This window comes from Streptopelia decaocto, assembly GCF_964273445.1.
Source record: "Streptopelia decaocto genome assembly, chromosome: 6".
Taxonomy (NCBI): domain Eukaryota; kingdom Metazoa; phylum Chordata; class Aves; order Columbiformes; family Columbidae; genus Streptopelia; species Streptopelia decaocto.
Window position 1 is genome coordinate 29,165,332 of NC_138660.1, and position 24,549 is coordinate 29,189,880.

The 24,549-nt window shown below is 48.9% G+C and overlaps 1 protein-coding gene across 1 annotated transcript in view; it reads left to right on the top strand.

Moving 5' to 3' along the window:
- Positions 1-276: 276 nt before the first annotated feature.
- Positions 277-24,549, top strand: part of SATB2 (SATB homeobox 2) — a 111,340-nt gene continuing 87,067 nt past the window's right edge. Inside the window, exons 1-3 of the mRNA XM_082055962.1 lie at positions 277-351; positions 3,385-3,603; positions 19,586-19,762. Coding sequence (XP_081912088.1) covers positions 3,435-3,603; positions 19,586-19,762 — 346 coding nt within the window. The 5' untranslated portion in view covers positions 277-351; positions 3,385-3,434. The remainder of the gene's footprint in view (positions 352-3,384; positions 3,604-19,585; positions 19,763-24,549) is intronic.

Consider the following 24,549-nt stretch of genomic DNA (forward strand, 5'->3'; position numbering starts at 1 on the left):
TAATAAAATATTAATCGATTAACAAGCCAGTCGTACTCTTATAGGAGCTTTACTAAAGTCCTGTAATCGCGCTGTCGCCACACGTCTCCGCTGTTAAGGAAAGGATCACTGACAAAATGTAAATGAAGATCTTCAGACGGTGGTGTTTATAAAATAGCTCATTAATGGGCTTGGATTGAATCTCTCCATCCATCCACATCATCAGATATAATAATAGTAACGAATCAGACAGGGAAGATCCTGGCTAAACCATTGGCATTTTTTTTTTCCAGAAGTACCGAAGTCCTAAATCACCAATTCTTCTAACTTTCTGGCCATTGATCCGCGGGAATTCGTGGTTCAACATCAAAGGTAAGAGCGAAACATTATTCAATTATTCGATAGCCGGTGGAAAATGTTAACTTCCGTATAAGAGCCGCCGCTCAGCTTTAGCGGATTTAGGGAAAAAAATAAAAGGGGGAGAAAAGTTATATTGGGTTATTTAAAAAGACAAAAAACAAACGAGACTTGTCCAAAGTTTGCGGCTCCTTTGGGAAAGGACGGGCGCAGACCGGCTGGCGCAGCCGTTGCGCTCCCGGCTCCTCCGGCAGCTCCCGCGGCCGCCGCAGCTTTCCTGGGCCCCCCAAACTTCAGCCGGCGGTGGGACCCGCTCCCACCCACCGCTCACGGTTCGTTGTCCCGGGGCCGGGCTCTCGGCAGACACACGAGTCGCCCGGCCGAGGCGGGGGAAGCCGCAGCCGGCGCTGCTTTTCGGGGCCGGCTCGGATGTGGAGTGAAGCGATTATTTCTCTTACCCTGCCCGGGGATCCGCTGCTTCGCCCGGCACCGCTTCCAGGGGCGGCCCCGCGGGGAACCTGCCCTTCCCGGCGCAGCCCCGGGGTTCGCCGCACCGGGACGGCTTCGTGCGGGCTCGGGGCTGCCGCTGCTGCCCACCCCCCTCTCGGGACAGGAACCTGCGGCTCGGCTGCCCGGTGATGCTCCCGCCGGGGCGGAGGGCCCCGCGCTTCCTTTCACCCCCCCATACTCCCCCCCCTTTTTTTTTTTGACCCTCCGGCGCCGCCGTAAAAGGCAAATCTCTTAAGGGGGCACGGCGGGGAAGGCGGCACCCTCCAGGGAGTCAGCGGCGGACGGGCGGCGGGGGAGGAGGGTGGGCGGCGGGCACCTCCCCCGCCGCCCGTCCGTCTCCCGCCCCACGCACCGGAGGCGATTTTCCGGGTCCACCTTAACGCGGGGCTCGTTCCGCCGCCGCCGGCTCATTCCCCGGCGCCCCCCGGGCCGGGCAGGGGGCGCTGCGAGCCCTCGGGCACGGCCCCGCCGGGGGAAGCGGCCGCTCCGCCGCCGGCCCCGGGGAGCGGCGCGGCTGCACCTTGCACCGCGGGGAGCGGGGATGCCAGCCCGGCCACCGCCGGCCTCCCCGGGACCGGCCAGAAGCTCCATCCCGCCCCGCCGCGGCCCTTCGTTCCCCTCCCCGCTGCTTGCACTCAGCGAGCGCTGTCATGCTCTACCCGGAGCTCCACTATTAAATAATTTAGCGGCGGCGGCAGCAGCGCTTCCCTCCCCGCTTCCCGGCCCTCGCCATCAATTATTCAGGGCCAGCCCGGTAACTGCCTGGAGCCGGGCGCGGAGAGGAGGGCGGCGGCGGGGCTGTACCTGGGGCCGGGCCGCTCGCCCACCCTCGGCGCCCCCGAAAAGTTCCTGCGGCCTCGCCCCGGCGGGGAGCGGCTGCGGGAGGGTCGCTGCCGTCGCTCGGCTCCCCGGGGGGCAGGCGGCGGCGAGGCCGCACCGGCTGCGCTGGAGCGACCCGGGCGCCTGGACTGGATGCCGGTGACAGCTTCGCTCCTCCCCGGTCGGTCCGGTCTCCCCAACTCCGGCTTCCCCTCTATTCTCCCCCTCCTTCTTCTCCCAGCTCCTCCTCCTCTCCTTCCCCCTCGTCCCTCCCCCAGCCCGAGTGCCCCTGTCTTTGCGCCCTTCTGCCCCGGGCCCGTCTTGTCACCGCCGGCTCGTCCTGCCGCGCTTCCCCTTCCCCACCCACCCAGCCCGCCCTCCTCCCTCCGTGCGGCACCGCGCTCGCTTTTCGTGTGCGAGATGTATTATTTATTTATTGGTATTTAATTTCCTGCCAGGTGGGTCTCTGCCTCCCACCCCTGCGCGTAGCGGGGCCGGACGGGCCGGGGCGAAGCGGGGGGGGGTTGGCTGCTCCCCGCCCGATCCCGAGGTAGCACCGAGACTTGATTTTTGCGGGGGGGCGGGAAGGGGGAGGGGTGTCGGAGGCGAGGAGGGGTGGCGATGTTTGGGATGCACAGCCCTGGGACGGGAACGCCGCGCAGACAGACAGGCAGACACACACACACAGAGGCGCGCACACACCAAACCCGAAACCAAGGACAACCCCAAAAAGGACTCACTCTGCCTCGATGACTCAACGCAACTAATAACCGTTTCTCCGCTCTCTGTGGCGAGCCCCTCCTGCCGCTGCTGTCGCTGGCAGAGGAGGGAGCGATTGAAAGTGACACACCGGTGGCCGCCGCCGCTTCCCCGCGCCGCCAGGCACCCGCCGCGGAGCCCGGGAGAGCGGGGCTCCCTCCTCTTCTCCTCCCCCCCGGCTCCCCGGTATTGATTTTCTCCGCGGAAGGTGTGAGAAGTCGGCTCCCTCTCCCCTCCGCGCCGCAGCCGGCGGCCCCGCGGCTCCCGCCCCCTCGCTCCGACCTCCCCGCTCTGCTCGCCACCCGGGACCCTCCGGGAAGGGGCTCCGGCCCCTGCCGCCCCACGCAGCGTGGGCAGCCGCCCCGGCACCCCCGGAGGAGGGCAAGGAGGAGGCTGGGGGTGGGGGGAAGGAGTAGAAGGGAAGAAAGCGGCGTGAGAGGAGGAAACAAGAAAACTTTCCACCCTGGATTCTCTACTTCTGATCCATGGACAGAGCCCAACTCAGCCAACTTACAGACAGGCTATAAGCAGTAAGTACGGCGGCAGCTGCCGGGAGCCGCTCGCTAGAGGCTTCCTCGCTAGCAGCCGGCTCCTCCGGCGGCTGCACAGCTGGCCGGCGCGGGGGGGCCGTGCCAGCGGGGCCGCCCGGACCGGCCGCCTCTTCCCCGCGGCCCCCGGGGGCGGGCCGGGGCTGAGGCCGGGGCCGGGGCTCAGCACCTGGCCGGGGCGGGCGGGCGGGCTGCCCGCCGTCCTGCCCGCCGCAGGTTGGGGCCCCGCACGCCGGGCGGGTAAGGCGGCTGGGCCGGGGCCGTCGGGGCCGAACCGCTCGTTTTCGGTGGGGCGGCACCGCGCCCGGCTTCATCGGGCTGAGCCGCCCGGGGGACGCTCTGCGGGGTCCGGGCGGGGCGCGGTGAAGCGGGCCGACAGCAGCTCAAGCGCCCCTTGTTTCTCTCGCCCTAGGTCCCTGCTCCTTCTACTGCGACCTGCCAGCGGGAGCCGTGTCTCCGAGCATGGAGAGGAGGAGTGAGAGCCCCTGCCTGCGGGACAGCCCCGACAGAGGCAGCGGCAGCCCCGATGTCAAAGGGCCCCCCCCCGGGAAGGTGGCCAGGCTGGAGCAGAACGGCAGCCCCATGGGCACCCGTGGGAGGCCCAACGGCGCCGTCACCAAGCCCGTGGGAGGTAACCGTGCGGCCGCGCTCACGGCGGCACCGCCGGCCCGGCCCGGCTCGGCGCGGCGGGGGGAGCGGCGGGCCCGGGGTCGGCACGGAGCGTGGAGCTGCCGGCAGGTTGGTGCGGCTGCCGCCTGCTCCCCGGGAGAGCCGGAGCTGCTCGGTCCCGCAGCGCTGCGGGAGCACTTGTCCCCGGCTCCGCGGCGTGCGGACCCTGCTCGGTGGGAGGCTGCCACCCTTAGGCCCGGGCGCTAGCGAGGCGGCTCACAAAAGCCAGGCCTAAAGCTGCTGGGGGGAGCCGGGCCCAGCTCTTGGCGCTGGGTCGTGGCCGCGGACAGGTTGGGGGCGGCCGCCGGGCTGCGGTGACACGGATTGTGTGTCACCCACCCTCACCGCTCCCGAGGGGGCTCCCCGGGGTGGCAGAAACGGCAGCGGTTCTGTCTGCGTTTTAGGGCCTCTCGTTTTCTATCTGTAAATAGCATTTTGTAGCGGGTGTTGTAGAAGAGGACAGGACAAAACGCGTGGGAGCTTCTGCTCTTCCAGCACAGCTACCGGGCGTTAGTTTTGCAGCATTCCTGCAGTTCTCTAGAATACTGTAACTTTCATACTTATTTTGCTGTTTAGTTGCTGGTCAGTTTTCTGTGTGGAGCATCCAAGTGACATGTGTGGTTGCTTTTAATTTCCCCCTTCCAAGCAGTTAAACTTTCCACTCACTTCCCTAAATGCCGTGTTTATTTTTTTCGCCTTAACTCTGCTGTCGTGTTTGATGCGGAAAATGCATTTAAAAATCTTGAAATCAGTCTGATGTTGCGAGCAAAATAATCCAGGGCAGGCCACAATTAAATTTAGCGTTTAAAGAAAGAAATCTCTGTGTTTTAAAATGTGCAGAGTGGTAACACACAAATGTAGTTGTTTACACACAAAGAGTTTGTGTAAATGACATTTCAAGAGATACTTTGGTATGGTCGTCACATGACTCTCTATTACGCCAGGTTTATTTAGCGATTTTACCATTAGATGCTTGTTTTAGACCTCTCGGGCTCAATAGGATTCCTAATTGCTGAAGTTTGCTAAGGGGCTGCAGGTTTTATTTTAATTTAAACACGTAGGATTCATTTATATCCCTAATGAAGGGTAAGAGATCTCACCAGTTCTTTATGATTCTTGGATGACTATATGTCTGTTTTTTAAACCTCTTCGCGTTCTTCTAATGTATGTGGAAAGAAGAAACAGCTTTGCAGTGAAAGGCTCGTACTATTCCACTGACAAATTGGTGGAGAAATAATTTGTTGAATAATTGTAAAAATAAACTAGTTAATCATATAAAAAGTAATATGCATAGTTTTGGATGCCTTTCTCGAGACCGAGGCATTATAACTGCGTGATTTTAAAGAGAATGTTAGAACCGGAGCTGAAATCTTTTTCCTTGGGGCATTTATAGAAATATACTTTAGAGGAATGTTTTTAAATGTGTTGCAATATATATGTTGCTTTTTAATTGCAGCTGTGTTAGCCAAGAGAAATTCCCCGGCTCTTAGAGTTGAATCGGTGGCTCAGCTTGGATCTGGCCTGTGAAGTTATAGGAGATTCCTTCCATTTCCGACCAAGACTTGCATTTTTGAAAGCAAACTTTTAAGAGCTTACGTTTTCATTTATTACTCTTCAGCTCATTATAAAGTTGGTGTAGATCGGAGTGTAAAAGTGGGGGGAATAGGAAATGCAGGAGTAATTTATTTTCCTTTCCTTAGCCGGTGTTCTTCAGTCTCAGCCTCTTAGTCTTTGCATAATAAACTTTGTTCATTACTCCTTATTGATACTGAAAGCAAGAAGAAAATTATTGTCTGAATACTTACCTAGCTTCTCTAATACTCAATACTAAATCAGTTAAGGCAGATTTTTTTAATAAGATAATGGTGCTGTTTAAAATTGATTTCTTCTCTTTTTTGTTTGTTCCTCTTGGAAATGCTCTGAGATAAATCAACCTGGTTAATTCCCAGCTATCTTTTCCCTGCGCTCTTTCCCGGTTTGGGAGCGGGTGATGCTGTTGGGACGCAGGTCTGTTGTATCGGTCTGTCCCTCCGCAGCGGGCGCCGCCGTGTCCCTGGTTTGTCACCGGAGCTGTGAAATGAGCTGCGGACGTTTGCGGAAAGGCTGATTTCTAATGGACCGGCAGCTTAAGTGTAAAACGCCTCTTCGGAGAAATATTCATAAAGGCTCTTTAGGTCTTGGTCGTCGCGTTTGATCAAAAGGAAACTATGGGGAGTCATAGTGAAATGACAGCTGTCGCTCTTTCGGTTTGTTCTTATTTCTTCGGGCTTTAAAAACCACTAATATTTATTGAGTGTGAACTTCATTTGGGGGAAAAAAACCACTGGAAACTAGAGACCATTTTAGTTTTTATTTTATTCTATAAAGTGTATCCGAAGGTTTTGAAAGCAAAACCAGATGCTAGGAATTCTTCATTTTTTAATCTAATTTTGGGCCCTCGATATGTAAATGCTGCAGTTCCTCCCTCTGCTTGTCAAGTGGCTTTTTGGTGTAATAATATCTGTTTCTGAACTTAATCCCTGAGAACAGAGCAATAAGCTCTGCCTGACTGGTGCTGGGATGAGACTGATGACCTTTGGCAACAAGTTTTATAATCGTGGTGTTTGCTGCAATTATTTTCCAGTGACTTCCCTGAGAAATAGAGAAATGTCACAGTGCTGTGGGTGGTTTTAGCTTTCTCTCTAGATTTACGAGTGAAAAAGTGTTTTAAAATAAGCTTTTGTAGTGCAGGCAGAAAATCAATTGTTCTCATGAGAAATTTTGCCTTATGACTCTCCTTTAGTTTTTTTAATTCCTAACCTGCATGTCCTTAATTCAAAGAGCCATTACGGCAGCTCTAATAAACCAGCGAAGGTCACTAGGAAGATAAACGGGGTCTAAAAGGTTGTGTTTAAGAGGGAATTTAGGCGTTTCGGCGCTGTTTGCGGTGTTGTTAGCGTCAATCCCATGTGTTAGAGTCCAGTTCTGCTCTCCTGACCCGGTGCTTTCTGAAACATTTACCTAACCCGCTGCGTTCAAACCCATATGGAGTGAAGCCCAAGCACTCAGGTGTTTGAGAGGGGTAAGTTTTGTAAGAGTTCCCGGGGAAAAAAGGGGCTGATGTTGCTTTAACGAACATACGAAGCCTGGGAGAGGGTTTTCGAGCGAGCAAGAGCCCTGCAGTGTTGACAGCTTTATATCCCTGTTGGGTAACATTCACTTACTAGAATTGGCGTCCCTTCTCACTCAGTAATTCACTCCATAAGGATTTAAAAAAAAAAAAAAAAGAAGGATGATTAATGACTAGGAAACTTATATTTACAAAATTGTTGATTGCAATTCGTGAACCTGTTTGCATATATATATATATATGCATGTGTGTGCGTTGATTTTGAAGGGCGTAGAAAATAAGCGTCGGAAGGCTCTGAATGCAACGTAAAACGCCAGCGTGCAGAATGAGCTGGTCTGAAGTTTGGATTTGCTGGAATAGGAACGTAGAACCAAACTATAGCCAAGGGAATGCGTTCAAATTGGGAGCAGGAAGGGATTGCAAAGAAGATGTGCCGGTTAGATTAGTTTGACGCAGTCTGGTGGTAAGACGTTCTTATCCAGTTCACTGTTAAAATGTGTGGTTTAATGTACAGAATATTAATGGAGGAGAAAACTTTTGGGTGATTCAAAGTAAGTGGTGCGATGGGGATGTGAATGGGGATGTGCCGGGAGTGTGGGTGCTGATGGCAGTGACCCCAGAACGTTCCGATGGATCGTGGTCTCTGTGCAGGTGGAGTTTGAAATCTGTTTTACTGGGTGAGAGAAATGCTTAAAGAGCCAGATGGCAAACCCCATTCTAAACACTTCTGCAAACGATGTCGTGGGCTTTTTGCTGCCTTTCCTCCCTTTTACAAGGATCCAGAGTGCTTTACTGGAGAGAAAATTCCACGTCTGTGCCGGCGAAAGGGCGCAGCTTGATCAGATTTGCTCTGTTCTGAATGCTTGGTTAATGTTAAGCTCTAAATGCATCCTGAGCAGGGTAAGGAAACATGTTTGCCTTGTCCTTAAGTACAGTGAAAGGTTAGGTTTGGATAGTCCTGCCGGGATCCTACATGAAGAATATCCTCCCGCTGCCTGCAAGAAGTTCAGAGCCATTGGCAAGAATTAAATGCCTTGGGATACAGGAGCACGAAAGCTGCAAACCCTTGTTAGTTCAGGAACCAGCAGCGTATAAATGTATTTACTGTCTTATCTGTTGCAGAACAGTTGGAAAATGTTGCCTTGTGCTTGGATGCGATTCAGTAGGGATTACGAGGAAATGTAAATTCTTGGATTTGACGCGTTTCTGGTACATGATGAGGAAGAGACCTCTAGTTCAACAGGAGCAGTAAGGAAAGCGAGACAGTGATTTCTTTTTCATGACTGATGCTTAAAAACGAGTTTCTGGTCTTTTTTGCCGATTTCCACCCCTCGCCCCCCTTTCCCAATCAGATTATGTCACATAAATAGGGTGAGCGGAGCCGTCGCTCCCGGAGGGTCAGGCAGTGTATCAGCTGTATTTTTGCTGATGTAGAAAAATAGTCTTTCTTGATGTGTTTTCGGTACTTGCTCTGTTATTAAAATAAAGACACAGTTGGTGAAAATCTGCGTGCGATTGAACATAGGCATTCAACAGAGTATAGGGTATCCACCCATGGGGTGACCTAGTCATAATTTGATGTTTAGAGTCATTCTGGAACTCTAAAGTTGCATCGGCAGAAAGCCACCGACAATTTGGAAGGCGAGGTTTAAGATTAGCTGGAGGAAGACTCTGTTTGTTTTCCCCGCAATGGTTTTGAAGCGTTGGAGTCTCCTCCCTGCCCCGTACCCGTGGCCGCGTTCGTTAGCTGCATCCTGTTATTTCAGCAGGAACCAAAGGAAAGAAAAAGCAGCATCTTTGGAAAAGTCCACGTTAATTCTTCCCCTTTCCCCGTTTATAAATTGGGTCCTGACTTTTCTTAGTTTTGCTGGGACGGGACGATATATTTATTGTCAATTATTTATTGGGCGATTGTTTGAAAACCGTTAAGGCGGTTCTGTCAGTGACTCCCCAGAATTGTTTCCAAGCCTGAAGAAGATGGCAAAATCACATTAAAAACTGCAAAGAAGCCAGCGAGAAAATGTATTTTCAAGAGATTAAATAGCGACTCAGAATTTAGATGAAGCATCTGGACATCGAAGGAAGAAAACCAGTATTGAACTTTTGTTGTGAATAAACACTTAAAGGTGTGGTTTAAAGATTCCTTTTCTAACCACTTAATTGTTGGGAGTCTTTATATTCTATTTAAGTTATTTTACTGTGCTGGATATTTTATTTAGATGGAAAAGCAGGAAAAACCTGGCCTAATGTGATCGTAATGAAGTCATCATTTCACCAGCTATGTCCTATTTAAAATTTCTAGTGTGTAGCATAGACTTGTAGCTGGTGTCAGTTGCTTTGAAATACCTGTAAAAGCATTGGAGTTTCATACTTTTTGTGGCCGCACTGCCTGAATCTTTATTTTTGAAGGTAGGTTTTATTCTTGCAGTTTTCCTTGAAGCTGTTTGTGCGGAGCGGGGAGGGAAAGAGCCACAACGGTGGTGAAATGCTTGGACCAGTAAGGTTTTTGTCACTCCCATTGCCACAGGAGATGGTAATTCGATGTGACATCTCCGAGGCTGTAAAACACAGGCAGTTTTACTGCAGTCGTGTATTTATATTCAGCCAACAGCTGGGTGACCTGTTTAGGAGAATTCTTCTTTTTTCATGTGTGTGATTCAGCAGTCCCCAACCTGCTTTTACATGTTATTTTTAAACTTTTCAAAATAACCGACAAATCTGCAAAACTTAGGAAGATTTTTATTTCACATCCCAAATTGCAAGGCGTAGATAAGTTAGGCCTTTAATTACCATCCCTTGTCATTTAGTTAAATTAGTAACCACCGCTGTGTTTTCGGATTAAAGACCAGTTTTTTCAAGGTATAAAGTATTCTGGAGTCCCTTTGGATGGACGCGACGGGGGTGTTGTTGGCGATGACCCCCGTCCTCTCACACCCGGCACAAGCGTGTTCTCCTTGTGTTTTAGATCGAGGAACCGATGCCCTGGCCGGCTTTGGGAAGGAAAATCCGCTGTGCTGTTTAATTTGGGGGGGATTGTAACACGTGGTGCATTCGCAGCCTTATCGGGTCGTCGCCGTTCTATATAGGTAGGAATTTTTACCACCTTATATAGGTAGGAATTGCCTGCACCCTGCGCACAGCACAATGTGTGTGTGTGTGCACTTCGTCCCCATCTTCGCCCGCATTGATCCCAATATTAGCAAGGGAAAAATATTTCATATTCCTGATTTTAATTCCTTTATTGTAGAGGACTTTAAAAAACCCACAAACTAGTATTTTACGTTGTTTTTTCTTTTTAAATACCTGTACTAGCTCCACTGGCATCCCCTGAGGATTTACAAACGTAGCAAGATGTCAGCATTTGTCTATTAGCAACTTAAAGCCGCTGACGTTGTGAAACCCTTATAAGCGACGTCTGCAAGGTTGGTTGGTTTGTTTGAAGTGTAATTCTTACAGTGATTTTTACAGATGTGCACATTGGCGTTGCTAATATCCGAGGACTCAGGTAAAACCTCCTTCCAGGAGGTGTTTCTGCTTGGAATAAGGCTGCCCAGATAATTGACGGGATTGATGAAGGGCTGAAGCACGAGCACGTTGCCAGTGTCATAAGTTGGTGCTGGGGCAGAGATCTCATGGCCAAACTGAACATATACTTTAAATTTCCTGGCAAGTGACAAACAATGATTGATGTTACACGCAGCGATGTTAGGAAGAAGGTTGTCAGTATTTGTAGAAGCTGCACAAAGGGAGCAGAAAGAACTGGAAGAGACGGGTGTAGCTTTAGCTGAGGGTTTGTTTTCTAAATCGAAAATTACCTGGCTAATGGCAAAAACTGCCAGTCATTTCGCTGTAACTGGTGTCCTTGTCTCTGACGGGCATTTGATATGAGTCTGAGCACAACCGTACCTTGTTAGTAACCATGCCAGCAGGGTCAAAAAGCCCAGAAAAGCTGAATCAAACCACCCCGTCAGTGTGTAGTTTATGTGAAGCTGCGGCAGCTCACGAGAACCGCGCACCCGCTCAGGGGCAGCAGCAGCGGCCCCGCTCCAGTCCCCTCCCTCCCTGGTTGTTCCCCAGAGGCGCACGCTGACACGAGAAGCCGTTTATCGACAGTAAATCTTTTCGGGAGCGCTAAACCTGCAGGGACTGCGGTGAGGGGAGTTGTGGTCTCTCTCCGGGATGTTCTGCCCGTGTGCGATGCTGAGCAGCGTTAGCCCGGCAGTACCTGCGTGTCGCCGGCGTTTGGCTCTGGTGTTGTGCTTGGACAGAAAGTTCCCGTCAGAGTATTAACCACGCCGGTGATCTGAACTCACAGGGTGTTCTGTCATAAATCCAGCTGACAGGCGTAGATTGGAAATGAAGCGTGTCATTTTCCAAACTATAACCACGCTCTTTTGTTTTGTTTTGTTTTGTTTTTTTTGAGAGTAATATAAAATCATATTTTGAGCATATTTTGGGTTGTATGCGTTTCCATTATTTATATATTAAAATTAGATGTGCGCAATTTCCAGCCGTATTATTTTGAACGGCTATTAAGAAATGTAGCTATAAATTATGAGTTATACAATACTTTGGAGTAAAAGGTGATTTTCATAATGTCTTTTCCTAACTTAGAAATAACTTTTTTGCCATAATACGAACATGCTAGCAGAGCAGCATGATAGATGTCTCTTTAAGTGTCGTAGTAAAAGAAAATGACTTGTATTCTGAAGCTGTGGATAGTTTATGTTGTTTTGGACCCATTTCCCAAGCAGTGATCGAAAACAGATTACAATAACAATTATACAGTCAGAAGATGCAATATCCATTTCTGTTTTAATTGAGTGAAAGAATAATAAAAACATCATTAAGAAAAATGAGGTGGACCTGTCATACACTCTACCAATTTTTACACTTAGCGAAAATGCAGAGTAACAGAAGTGTGGGCTTTTAAAAATATATATTTAGTTTTTTTTTTTTCCTCTTTTATTTTTTGTTTTAAAGGGGTGTTTGTTACTCAAGCCAGAAGTCTGGGCTCCTATGAGCAAGTAAATGGGCACATTGCTCAACAGTAAAGCCCAAGCAAGGCATTATCTGAGTGTCTGGGTCTCGCTTAATAATGAATATAATGTTTCTGCCACGGGTTGGAGCCTTCCTGTTTATATTAATATTATATTAATATGATCTGCTCTCTCCCCAAAGTATCACTAACTGGCCGAACAAGGCGGGCGTGCTGAGAAATAGGATGTACCTGTGAACTCTGGTTCCTTCACCGCACGACTTGTTGGTTGAAGATGTGGTGGTTATTAAAACAAATAGTGAGATTAATGTGACCCACTGGCTGATAAATGTTCCTGAAAGCATCATGGTCGAATGGATAGTTGTTCAATGTGTGAAATGAAACCTCAAACCAGCCACAAAAGCTTTTTCGTTATGTTCCAGGGGACTTATCCCGGTACTAAGAGACTGGTTAATAGAACCTTCATTAAAATGTTTTTACTATGTTTTTTGATTTCTTTAAAAATTACACAATATGGTGGCATCTGCTAGCACCACCAAAGTTAAGGGCTTAGTGGTGGTTCCAGTTTTCAAGATTTACAAACGTGGGTCATTAAAATTAATTCTGGGTGGAACTTGGCCTAGAGATTCTCAGCCCCTCAGGCGAGTTTTGTTACGTAGTCGAGAGAAAAGCAACAGAAAACAGTCCCCCAAACCAAAACCCCTCCTGAACGCTAACGTTGTTTTTAAGTTACAGAAACCAAAGTCTGAAACTTATAGGAAATTAATGGCTTAAGATGATTTTTTTGAAAAATGCCAGTTTAATTTAAAATTGTTTCCGTCACTGGTTTTGAGTGAAATGGGTATATTTTCCATTAGTTATAAAGTACTGCTGTGGGGTATTTTTTCTTCTTTTTTTAACAAGTCGAAACAATGGAGCTGTTTTATTTAGGAAAAGTGTAGCTCTAGTGTCTTCACCTTTGCCTTGATGTGAATGGTTGCACTGGATGATTGTAGAATCAAGGAATGGTTTTGCTTGGAAAAGCCCCTCAAGATCACCGAGTCCAACCATAACCCACTGCTCCATGTCCTGAGAACCTCGTGTCCGTCTATCCAACCCTCCAAGGATGGTGACTCCAGCACTGCCCTGGGCAGCCTGTTCCAATGCTCCACAGCCCTTTGGGGAAGAAATTGTTCCCCAGATCCAACCTCAACCTCCCCTGGCACAACTTGAGGCCGTTTCCTCTGCTCCTGGCACTTGTTCCTTCTCTGAACTCGCTCCAGCACCTCAAGGTCTGTCTTTCCATGAGGGGCCCAAAACTGCCCCCAGGATTCAAGGTTTTTCCTCCCCAGTGCCCAGCACAGGGACGCTCGCTGCCCTGGGCCTGCTGGCCACACCATTGCTGCTACCAGCCAGGATGCTGGTGGCCTCTTGGCCACCTGGGCACACGCTGGCTCATCTTAGGGCTCTTTCTTCTCTGCTGTAGGAGCTGGGAGGGCTGTGGGTGGCTCTGGCTGGCGCTGGGACCACCGCGGCGGGTTGATTAGCACAACTAGTTGAGCAAAGGGGTTGGTCACCAGCAGCAGGTGACCCAGCGGGCCTAGCAGGCCGCATCTCCTGTGGCAGCGCTTCTGTCCCAGCCCCAGAGGCCATGCCAGCCGTACATACCCCACACCCCTCTCTATGTCCCATTTCTCGTTCGTCTCAGCGCGTGCTCTGAATGCGGCTTTTCTTTTAAAACGTTTTTTTAAGAAACTCAAGTATTATCAAGTTATGATTTTCATAACGTGTTTCTGTGGTGGGGTGGTGTCCTGGAATATTTGGCGTTCAACAGTGAAGCCGTTATTTCAGCTGGGAGAAGGGTGCTTGGGCTGGCTCAGCTGTCAGAAGCAGGGGACATCTGCAGAGACGCTAGTGACTTCTTTATGAGATTTCCTGAGCTCGGGGATGGCTGTGGTGGTCGGGAGACTGAAGCCACAGAAAGGACTGGAAGCTGAAGGAGGACGTAAATAATATCTTGTGGTTTGCATTCACCACGGGCTAAGATATAATCTGTAGAAATGCATTTCCTGCCTACAGATTTATTGAATATAGAGAGCCAGAAAAAAATAACTGAGGAGGAGAAAGATACTGTCTGTAGTTTTACTTCCTCTGGCCCTCCTAAGAAGAAAGAATCTACAATGTAATGTTATTTAACACTACTTTGTTTCTTTGGCAAATGTTGTATTAAAATCATCTGCGGACTGAGCTCTTCTTTACCAAATTGCATCCTGGAACAAATTATTTGCAACAGGCTTACAAACCCATGACGAGTAGGAGCTTTAACAGTGCTGCGTTACTAGTTGTACATAAAATCAGATCTCTTGCGTTCCGTCTAGGACGCGTTGAAGAGCAAGGGATTAGCAGAGGGTCCTTGTTTTTAAGCAAAAGCTCTTGCTGGAACGAGGTGCTCAATGCTTTTGTTTCACACAGGACTGTAGGGTTGCAAAGACCCTGCCACGGTCCCCTGTGTGTCACAGAGATGTCCCTCTGTCCTGTGTCCGTGGTTCCGAGTGTTTGGGGACACACAACCGCAAATCGTTCCTCCCATCCGCATTAAAAAAGATTTACAGTGCAAGAATTCTCAGCCTTGTAATAAGACCGTTGTGAGCTGGCGCTTGATGTGTAAAAGGCTGAAGCACAGTCCATTTACCCAAGCCGAGCATTTATCGTAAATAAGTTAAGTGCCAACAGCTTATATTCTGTCCCATTTAATTATGTGTGTAATTTATGGGGTGGCTGGGAAGTGAGTCTTAGCGGGCATGACAGACCCTTGCGCTGTCTGAGTGGGGTCTCATGCACCCCATCACCAAACTGCACAGAACCAGGGGTCGGTTCAGAAACCTGTGGTGTTTTGTGTGTTTGTTGGGTTGTTGTTTCTTTTATTTAATACCATTTGGTGTCCTTCCTCCTAGAAAAAAGTGTTTTGGAATGCAGTTGATCTTTTCTCATGATGAATTTTTCTTCTGTCGTTTCATGCAATCGTAAAGGTCTTTTCCAACCAAAATGATTCTGTGTTTGCTGAGCTAGTCAGGTCTTGAGTAGAAGCCTCCTGATGTTTTAGCATATACAGTAGGTTTTCCTTTCCGATCGCTTCAGGATTTGCAGTTTACACATGAGGAGGAGAAGCAGCAAAGCTCTCCTGTGCCCGCGGGTGCTGCTGGCTGCCCCTCAAACCATTTGCTCCATTTAGATCCGTTTTTCAGATTTCTTTAAAAGAAAGGGGAAGAGAGTTAAATACCAAAGCAGTCTGATGCCTCTGCTGAGCGAAGGGCTCTCAGCTCCAGAAAAACCAGCAGCCGATGAGGTTGAGGAGATGGTGGTGGTTTCATTGCTTCCTGTGGTTAGTGCCACAGTTGTTGTTAGATAGAGGGAATCGTTATCTCCATCATTCCCTCAAGATGACCCCGTGCTTTGCTAATTGAGCTGCTTCGTCTCTGTTGCAGGGTAAGAGTCTCATCTTAGAAGTCACAGAATCACAGAATGTTAGGGATTGGAAGGGACCTCCAAAGATCATCCAGTCCAATCCAGCTGAAGTTGCTCATAATTCCGGGTTTTGAGGTGCGCGTGAGGAGAAACATTTGTGGGTTCTGTTCTTGCTGTTACCCAGATTATTCTACTTTTTAATTTTTTTTCTTCTCTATATTGGGAAGACTAGTTTAGAGAATGACCCACGTTACAGTCCCTGCTAGGGAAAATGGTTTTTTGTATACAGCAATGAAGAGTTTTCAGTAGTTTTATGAATTTTCAGATAAATGTGCCCGTTTCTGAACTCGCAGCCATAGAAATGTGCTTTGTCTTTGAGGGAGGTTACTCCATGTGTGTGTCTGTGTCCTGTTTCAAACCAAACCAACAGCAAAACCAACAAACAGAACCTGAAAACCCGAAGCACAACAGCAACAAGGAAAACTTTATTTTCCACTTTCTTCATTTGATAAAAATCTCTCCACTGCAGAATGATTTCCTTTGGGTTTGACACCACCATTTGATCTCGGTTTTTAATAATTTTGGTGCGTTTTGCTCCCAGAAGAAAACATGCTTGTGCTGTGAAGTATTCCCACTAGAAATCTGGGAAGGCTTAAAACCTCCTGTTACTCAGGGCTGAGAACTGGCTTCTTTATTAATTCCCTGCTCGACAAGCCCCGTACAGTAAATCTTGCCATAACACCACGCTGTTGAAATTAATCAAGCTGATGTTTGGAAATTGTTCAAATTAGATTAAATCAAATAACACCTAGACGGGGCTCCAAACTTGGGCTGATGGAAACAGATTTTAATGTAAAAAGACATGAATTTTAGCGGTGCTGCTTCTTATTGGTTGATCTTCATACTGCAGATATGAGGACGCGTTGCTCCCCATGCGATGGGTGGGAGGCTGTGATGGTTTCACCTCCTCCTGGGCTCAGGTGCCAAGCCCGCGATGGTTTTGTGCGGACAACGCATAGAAGTTCAGTGCAGTATTATACTTGTAACTGGCTTCAGGTTATTGTAAAAATGGATATTTTATGCAGCTGAGTGTCCAGAGTTTTCACTTCCTGAATGAAATGCCTGTCTCTGTCCTTCATTTTTGAGATTGGATTTGCTCCCCAGAGAAATAAACCTATAGATTAAAATGGGCAAGGAGGAGAAAATGTACACTTGGACACAGGTCTCTTTGATACATATTTAATTTCTTCTTAATTTCTCTGCCCCCTAGAAGAGTCTCAGCAAAAGAATTTACAGAGTCTCCTCTGTGCGTTGCAGTTTTTCTGTGAAAGCACCAGCAGAGCTTAAATCCCATCTTGATTTGTTGTAAAAATAGATGTTACACGCAGGTACCGGTCTCTGCTAACCATTCTGTTCTTCTCGGTAATAGCGAAAACAGCCTTTCCCCATTCTCCTCCGTGGATTAGGAGGAGTTCTTGCCATGTATGCATGTCCTTATGAAAGCCTTTATGGAGATCTCGTCGTATGCTCCCCTGATGCTTCACGCAGATGCCATCTATACGGGGTCAAAGCTCTGTGAGCAGCACGGAAAAGCTGCTTATAAGTCAGTTAAGTGAATTAACATCAAGGAGAAAAAGTCTTTTGTATAATTCGTGATTGCTGTTAGTGTTTTGTGTGCATCCCAGCGTTGTGTTCATCCTTTCAGGGAACAAGCTGTTTTCTTTTTAGCCATCGGATTCTCCTTTTTCCCGTGCGTGGAAGCCGGTGCCGTGCGTCACCCGCGGTGATGCTGCAGCATCTCGGTGATGCTGGGAGGGCGAACGCACAGAAATCCTGCGCCAAAGGGACCAGAGCCCTTTCTGGTGCGTGTGAATGGCGCAGGGAGGCTGGGGCAGCTGCGGCTCCCGGGGCGTTGGGGAGATACGCGCGTCTGGAGCGAGACGTGGTGTGTATCAGTGTGGAAGGAGCCTGTTGACTTTTGGCTGCAGATGTTTTCTGATTCCAGCCTACTGAGAGGATGTTCGTTTGTTTTCAGATAACATCAGGAAACAGAGACCTTTGAGGCAATAAATCCATTGGAGACATCGTAGCTTAACTCTCTGATGCAAGATAGAGGGCAAAGCAGATGGAACTTCCTTGGAGTGAGATGTGCTTGGAAATAAGTTGGCTTACTGTTGCTTTTTAGTAAGATAGGCTTGGCATTGAGATTGCGGACACCAGAGGCACGAAGCAGGTTAGTGGCAGATGTGGTAACCTGCCCTTTGCTCTCAGGTTTTCAGGTGCTAACAGCCGCTTATCACCAGTAACACTGGGTCAGCATGGTCAGGGATGTTTCTGCAGAAGCTGTTTCCATAGCGGGGTCCCCACACTCGTGGGCAGCAGGAAGGGCCAGGACAGTCGTCACAGTCCCATGGTCCTTCGTTACATCCCCGATGGCATCAGGTCCAGCGCCTGTTTGTGCTCAGATGGGGAACGATGCGGACGGGTGGAGGGTCTGTGGTGTGAGGAGGACGGTGTCCAGCGGGAGGGCACAAGACGCTGTGACATCCCTCTCATCGCTTGGCATTCGCCTTCTTTTTTGTCAAAATGTAGTTTACACAACCCACGTCACAGCCTCAGCATTCGGCCAAGTATCTTGATATTTTGTTAAGATAGTAATAGCCCCATCGAAAGTGCTATGATGGACTGTACATTTGACAGGAGGGGAAGTTTGTCGCTTACAGAGGTTAAGTTTCCTTTTAACTAGTTAAATGATTTATGGACAAATAGGATTCAGTTCTTAACCTTTGCTAGGAACAGAAATGTCGCCGTTGATTTCAGAGGAACAGGATCAGCCTTGCACTCTCTTTTCAAGAAAGCTCCTAGACATTTTTTTTCCTCTGAGTTTTTTTTTAACATTGTGTGTTAGAATTTGGCTGCTTGAACTCGCAAAATGCTTTGGTTTAACCCAGAATCAGGCAGTGAAGAGGAGGGAGCAGCATCAATGCGATGCCATAACCTACTTACGCGTTACTTCAGGCTGTGTTTTGAAACAAAGAACTAAAGCTCATCGGCTGGATCTTGTAGCTGCAGCTGCAATGTCCGATGGGGACACGTCGGGCACTAAGAGAGAACTGTGGATCCGAAATACGTTTTAAAGGAAATCTGCTCTCTGCAAATCCAAGACAAGGAGCATTTAAGTCCTGTAGCAGCCAGTGCTGGTGTGACTGTATCTGTTTCAGGGCAGGGTGACTCCTCTCAAGGGATATATGTTGTTTGTAGATACTGAAGCTACTGATAGTAGAAGATTTTGAAGGTATTTAACTGACTTTGTATGGAAGGAGAAAGGAAACGTGGCTTTCTCCTCTTTTTCCCCTAAAGGAGTGCCCAGGCCAGGAATACAGTGTCTGGCCTTTCATAAACATACTGATTTACGTTTCATAACTGTTATCTACTGGCAATGGTTATATTTCATTCTGGAGGGCAGGAGTGAGGGGTGAACTTTCTGGCGGTCTCACTTAGGCAGTGTGTTTGGAGAACTGCTTTAGGCTGAATTCTGTCTTGGCCCCAGTATTTCCTAGTTTATCTGGGGGCTAACAGACTGTACGTAACCAGTTAATGGATTTCTGTGACTGGAGGTGACGGGCTTTCGTTTGCCAGCCCTGACAACAGCCTGGCCTGCAGCAGGTGATGGAGATGGCCGTGGCGTTCCACGGCTTCTCCCTCTGTTCTGTCCATGCACATCAGCTTGTTCTCTCCTGTCTGTAGTACCCAATGCCTTTAAGTTCATCCCCGACAATTTATTGCCGTAGGTGCCTTGATCCTGTAATGGCAAAAGTAAATTTACAAGAAAGCAGACAATATAAGAGTTTTCAGCAGAGTCCGTGCATGGGTATTTTTCTTTGTGCGGCGAGAAGACGGGCCACGGTCTGAAAATGTGCAGATAAGCCAACTGCAGCCAAAACCAGCGTCAGGGACTCTTTGCTGATTCCCCATACGGTCGCTGTTTGGAGAGAAGCAGAAGCGGCGTTTGGGTGTCAGGTTTTCGTGTGGCTGAAGGTGGAGAAGCTCTGACCTGAAAGAACAGGGTCGTTCGTGGAACTGTAGCAAACTTCCGCGATGTTGAAAAGGTCTTATTAGGAAATCTCGTTCATCCTCTTGCTGCCTGTGATTCTGTTCCTGAATTGTAATCTCTGGAGCTTTTAGTGTGGTTTTTAAATGAGTCAAGTGATGAGACTTCAGTATTTCCCTTGGAAAGAAAACAAAAGCGATCCCACAGGGAAGAAAGGCCAATTTCCACTTAGGATGAGCCTTCTAGGAGGTGTTTTAATTTACAGCTTTAATCGGAGATGCATGCCACGCTTCTTATTCCTCTCTTATCGTGATTTTTTTTTGTTTGTTTTTCCCATCTAGGTTTGATGATTCCGGTGTTTTGCGTGGTGGAGCAGTCGGACGCCTCTCTGGAGTACGACAGCCGGGAGGAGCACGCGGAGTTCGTTCTGGTTCGCAAAGATGTGCTCTTTAGCCAGCTGGTGGAGACAGCGCTCCTGGCTCTGGGGTATTCCCACAGCTCTGCGGCTCAGGCACAAGGTACGCGCTCAAGTTGTGTTCTTCCCCCCTGCGCTGGCAGCAGACAGCACCTCAGGTTGCTCCACGTAAGGAGAAAGCAAGGTGGCAAATCTTGGAAGCGGTTCTATCGGTTGCGTTGATCGCTTAATCTTAAGCAGTATGTACACAAGCCCTGCCTTGTTAGTCTGCCCCAGAAAGCTGGGTCTGGCCAAAGTGGGAAACGTGGCGGTAACGATGAGCGGCGTGCTGGGGACACGTCTGCTCTGCACCGCGGCGCTGCTTCGAGGAGCCCGGGGAGGGCTGAGTGGAACTTGGGGGTTTACAGCCGGCTGCTGTTCCGCTTGGTATCAGGGCCATTTGGAACAGTATACTGTAGTCTTTCATCTTTAAAATTATACATCTTTATGTCATGGTTCTATCTATACACGCTCTCTTTGTGGCCAATAGTTGTAGTGCTAAACGTGCAGGCTGATTGCTCTGCTCTCGCTTACCTACTCTCTTGCTGCAAAGCCCGTTGTAAGGCTCTACAGCCCCTTCCACTTCGAGCTGATTCTCCAGTAGCAGCGATATCTTAAAATAAACAAAGCTTTCCTCTCTCTACCCAAAATATCAGCTTGAAAAAAAAAAAAGGCAGAAAACCCACTAAAATTATAATCTTAAGGGAAATGGGCAGGAGGTGGTGGGTTGGGAAAAATCTTTCCAGAATGAACTTTGCATTTCAAGAGGATTTTTTCGGTACTAAACAGGTTATTTCAGTGCTTATTCTCTTAGATTAGAAGCCTCTAAGTTTCATTTTCATCTCCACGTCATCAATAAAACCTGTGCACATTTTGAGTAGTTCAGTAGAAGCTTTGCCTGGGGATTTGGATTTGGATTCTGTGTGCAGGTTTCAGTTGTTTTGTAGAGCTGGGTGTTGGAGCGTGCGACCAGAGGGAGCTCGGGGGGTGAATCTAGGAGTTCCAGGCAGTGGTTCATTTGTACGAACTCCTTTCCAAGCAGGGTGATAATGATTCATTTCCTCACCAGCCTCTGCTCTGGGAGAGAGGCTCAGGTTCTGCACACACACGCTGGTGCTCATGTGTTTATTTACACAACACGCTACTAAAAGCACTTCGAGGAGGTAGTTGTTTTGTTTTTTAATATGAGACGCTTTGTGTCATTTTAGGGACACTTTTTTTCTGAGTGTAAAAGGTCAGCGCATCGCAGTGTTTCCCTCCCGGTGAGCCGGCTCCCTGTTTGACAGTGCTATCCATCTCAGTTAACGCGGCTGCTCAACGCATTGCGAGCTCGCATGTGGAACACGCCGCGTTCGGCGGCCAAGATTTCATTCTTGGCACTTAGGAAAGGGAGCGGGCTTTGCGAGAAACCTGCTCCAAGGAGGCACAGCGCTTGGTGCAGTGATCCGCGCTGGCCGAGTGTCTCACGGGGGGGACTTTGTGCGGCATCTCCGTAGTGGGGACAGGAGGGGGAGAGCACATTGACTCACCGAGGAAATGAGTCACCGAGTGGTGGGGGGGTGACCACAGGAGCTGAACCGCAGGCTCCGACAGGGAGCGGGTCCCACACTCGCCATGTGCTGCCCAAGTAACTCCTCTAGAAAATTAAAGTTGCATCTCTAATTGTGATTCGTCTAAAAGGCGGCGTTTTTAAGGCGGCAATTTCCTTCCGCTAGAAAACATTAGATGTGTTAATACTTAGAAACAACAGAAGCTACCTTCAAGGTCCATCAGCTAACAGGGCTCTCACTTGGTCAGTTTATTTCCTCCACGCTGGAGGACCAGCTCTCCAAAGTCTTTTGTCCATCCTGGGCAGACACTGCAGGTCACGCTGGTTTTAAGATCTGACGCTGAAGTATGCGGCGTGTTGTGTAGTATATTGTTTCTGTGCTCGCTGTGAGATGAGGTACAGGTGGAGACAGGGTGCTAATACATGGCTGAGATTTAGTTTAATGAGAAAATTTAGAGAATATTGGGCTATAATCTGTCAACTAGGGTTGACAGAACCATGCTGCTAAATTGGCGATGTAAGGACTGATTTGGGAACGCAATTTTCTGGTATTAAAGAGAGGAAAACAAATAAAGCTATTTACTTTATTCATTCCGGTTGTAGGAAAAGTCCGCTTCTGTTCTAGCGCTGGGGGTTGATTTCATTTAGCAATATACCTTGATGAACAGGCGCTTAGTTCTCCTTGATGCTTCCTGCTCAGCTGGATTACAGGGTCTGCATGAGAAGCTGAAGATGCTCAGGTGCGTTTTTGGGAATGGAAGAGCTTTAGCACGCTGTGTGGGGTGCTGCACGAGCAGCTGTCCCGGCTGCCCGAGGAGGTGACGCTGTGGCCGAATAGGAACATTTTGTCGCTGGTGGTGAGAGCAGAGACTTTCCCTGCCCTCGTGAAACTTGCCTTTTCTGACAGGAGCTGTGAGCACTTTTCTGGAACAGCACGGGAATTCGTTAGCAGCTTGGCACCGGGCTGGGAAAGCTGCTGGTGGGAATGGCAACAAAGGTTTCATAAACATTGATGTATTTTTCTTTCATCGCTTGAGTCTACACCTGACACTAGGGAACCTGCTACATGTGCTTTCCAGAGAGGAAAAGAGTCATGTTTTAAAGAGACACCTGTGCTATATGTAGTTTAATAACATTTACGTGCCCTGATGCAATTTTTTAAAAAAATATTATTGGTTTGGGGTTTTTTTGCTGGGTGGGTTATTCAAACTGGGCTGTGCAAGAGAAGGGAACTACATACAGTCTATAGTGCTGAGTGCTGGGACCAAAGTAGTGTGAAAGTAGCTGCAACCTGGAGTATCTTGTGTGCAATCCTACTGCTTTGGGACCTGCTCCCCCAAGTGTCCGGTGGGGAAACTGAGGCACGGACACAGACGGGCTCTCCTCTGGGTCCACGGTGTGGGACAGAACCCCAACCCAAGTGAGTTCATCTCCCCCGAGGGTCTAAATATGTGAGCTCAGCTCTTTCTCTGCTTTTAATAGGAGGCCTCTTGCATTCGCTACCTGCATTTAAATAATATTTATGTTATTATTATAACCACGCATACAAATATTTGAAGGGTGTAAGAACCGCTGAGGAATGGCTTTACCTTAGTTGTCCAAGACCATAGTGCTCTGGGGCAACTGGAAGGACCTGAACAGGTGATGAGTAGGGAAAGAACCTCCGAAATGTTCCCATCTGTGCGTCCCCAGGACCACGACAGCTTCCAGCTGAATGTCAGGTAACAATAGAACATACCAGCTGGGGGCTGTATTGAACATGCGCAGGCTGGGTTGATGTTTTGTATCAAGAAAGGTGCAGTAGAAGTGCAGTGAAACCCTGCTGGACTGTGTGTGATGTGTCCAGCTGAGCTGGCTGCAGCCAGGAAGACCAGATATGTTATTTTTAAAGGCAGCAGTGTGGGAAAAATGAGAGGAAGCCTGGGTTCAGGTTATAATAACGCACAGTAAATTACAAGGGTGCTAAAATGTACAATCACGGAATCACAGAATCCCAGAATGTCAGGGGTTGGAAGGGACCTGGAAAGCTCATCCAGTGCAATCCCCCCATGGAGCAGGAACACCCAGATGAGGTTACACAGGAAGGTGTCCAGGCGGGTTGGAATGTCTGCACAGAAGGAGACTCCACAACCCCCCTGGGCAGCCTGGGCCAGGCTCTGCCACCCTCACCAGGAACAAGTTTCTTCTCATATTTAAGCAGAACCTCCTGTGTTCCAGTTTGCACCCATTGCCCCTTGTCCTGTCACTGTTTGTCACCCAGAAGAGCCTGGCTCCATCCTCCTGACACTCCCCCTTTCCATATTGATCCCCAGGAATGAGTGCCCCCTCAGTCTCCTCTTGTCCAGCTCCAGAGTCCCAGCTCCCTCAGCCTTTCCTCACACGGGAGATGCTCCACTCCCTTCAGCATCTTGGGGGCTGCGCTGGACTCTCTCCAGCAGTTCCCTGTCCTGCTGGAACTGAGGGGCCACAACTGGACACAAGATTCCAGGTGTGGTCTCCCCAGGGCAGAGCAGAGGGGCAGGAGAACCTCTCTGACCTACTGACCACCCTCTTCTAACCCACCACAGGTACCATTGGCTTCCTGGCCACAAGGGCCCAGTGCTGGCTCATGGTCACCCTGCTGTCCCCAGGACCCCCAGGTCCCTTTCCCCAATGCTGGTATTTCCCCAATCTTCTGACTCCTCAGCCAAGTGCCCAGTGGAATTTGTGTGTCTGACTATTATACTGGCTTTAATGAATAAGGGAGGCACCGGTGATATAATGCCTTAAATAACGAGACAGTACAGCGATCAACAAACTAAACGTTGTGTTGTTTCCTGGCCCTGTCACTGTTTGCAGCTCCTGCTTTTTCTCTTGGTCTGTCCAGAGACAGCAGAGCAGTCTCACCTAACAGGGTCCTCAGTCCCTGGTGAGCCGCTGTATTTCTCTCAGCACTTTTTATGGGTAAACTGCTCTTTCTTCTCTGCAGTTTTGCAGGTGAAATGGCCAGAAGCCCCAATGGCATCATTTAGCAGCAGTAAGTGTCAGGGTGCCACTCCGGTGGACATCTCATGGTAAACTCTGACGTGCAAAGTCTGGGATTACTGAGCGGGCTGGATTTCTTGCATCCAGATCAAAGTTTTCCTCGTAAAAGCTGCTCCTTCTTAAACTGGACATCGCTTGACTTGTATTCTTTGCTTTTCTCCCTGATGTTTGAAGAAAGTGCCTGAGTACTTCTCAGATATTTATTTCCCTCCCCAGATACAGACATTTACCAGCAAATCACTGTTTTGTCTACCCTGCAAAACTTCATGACAACTGTA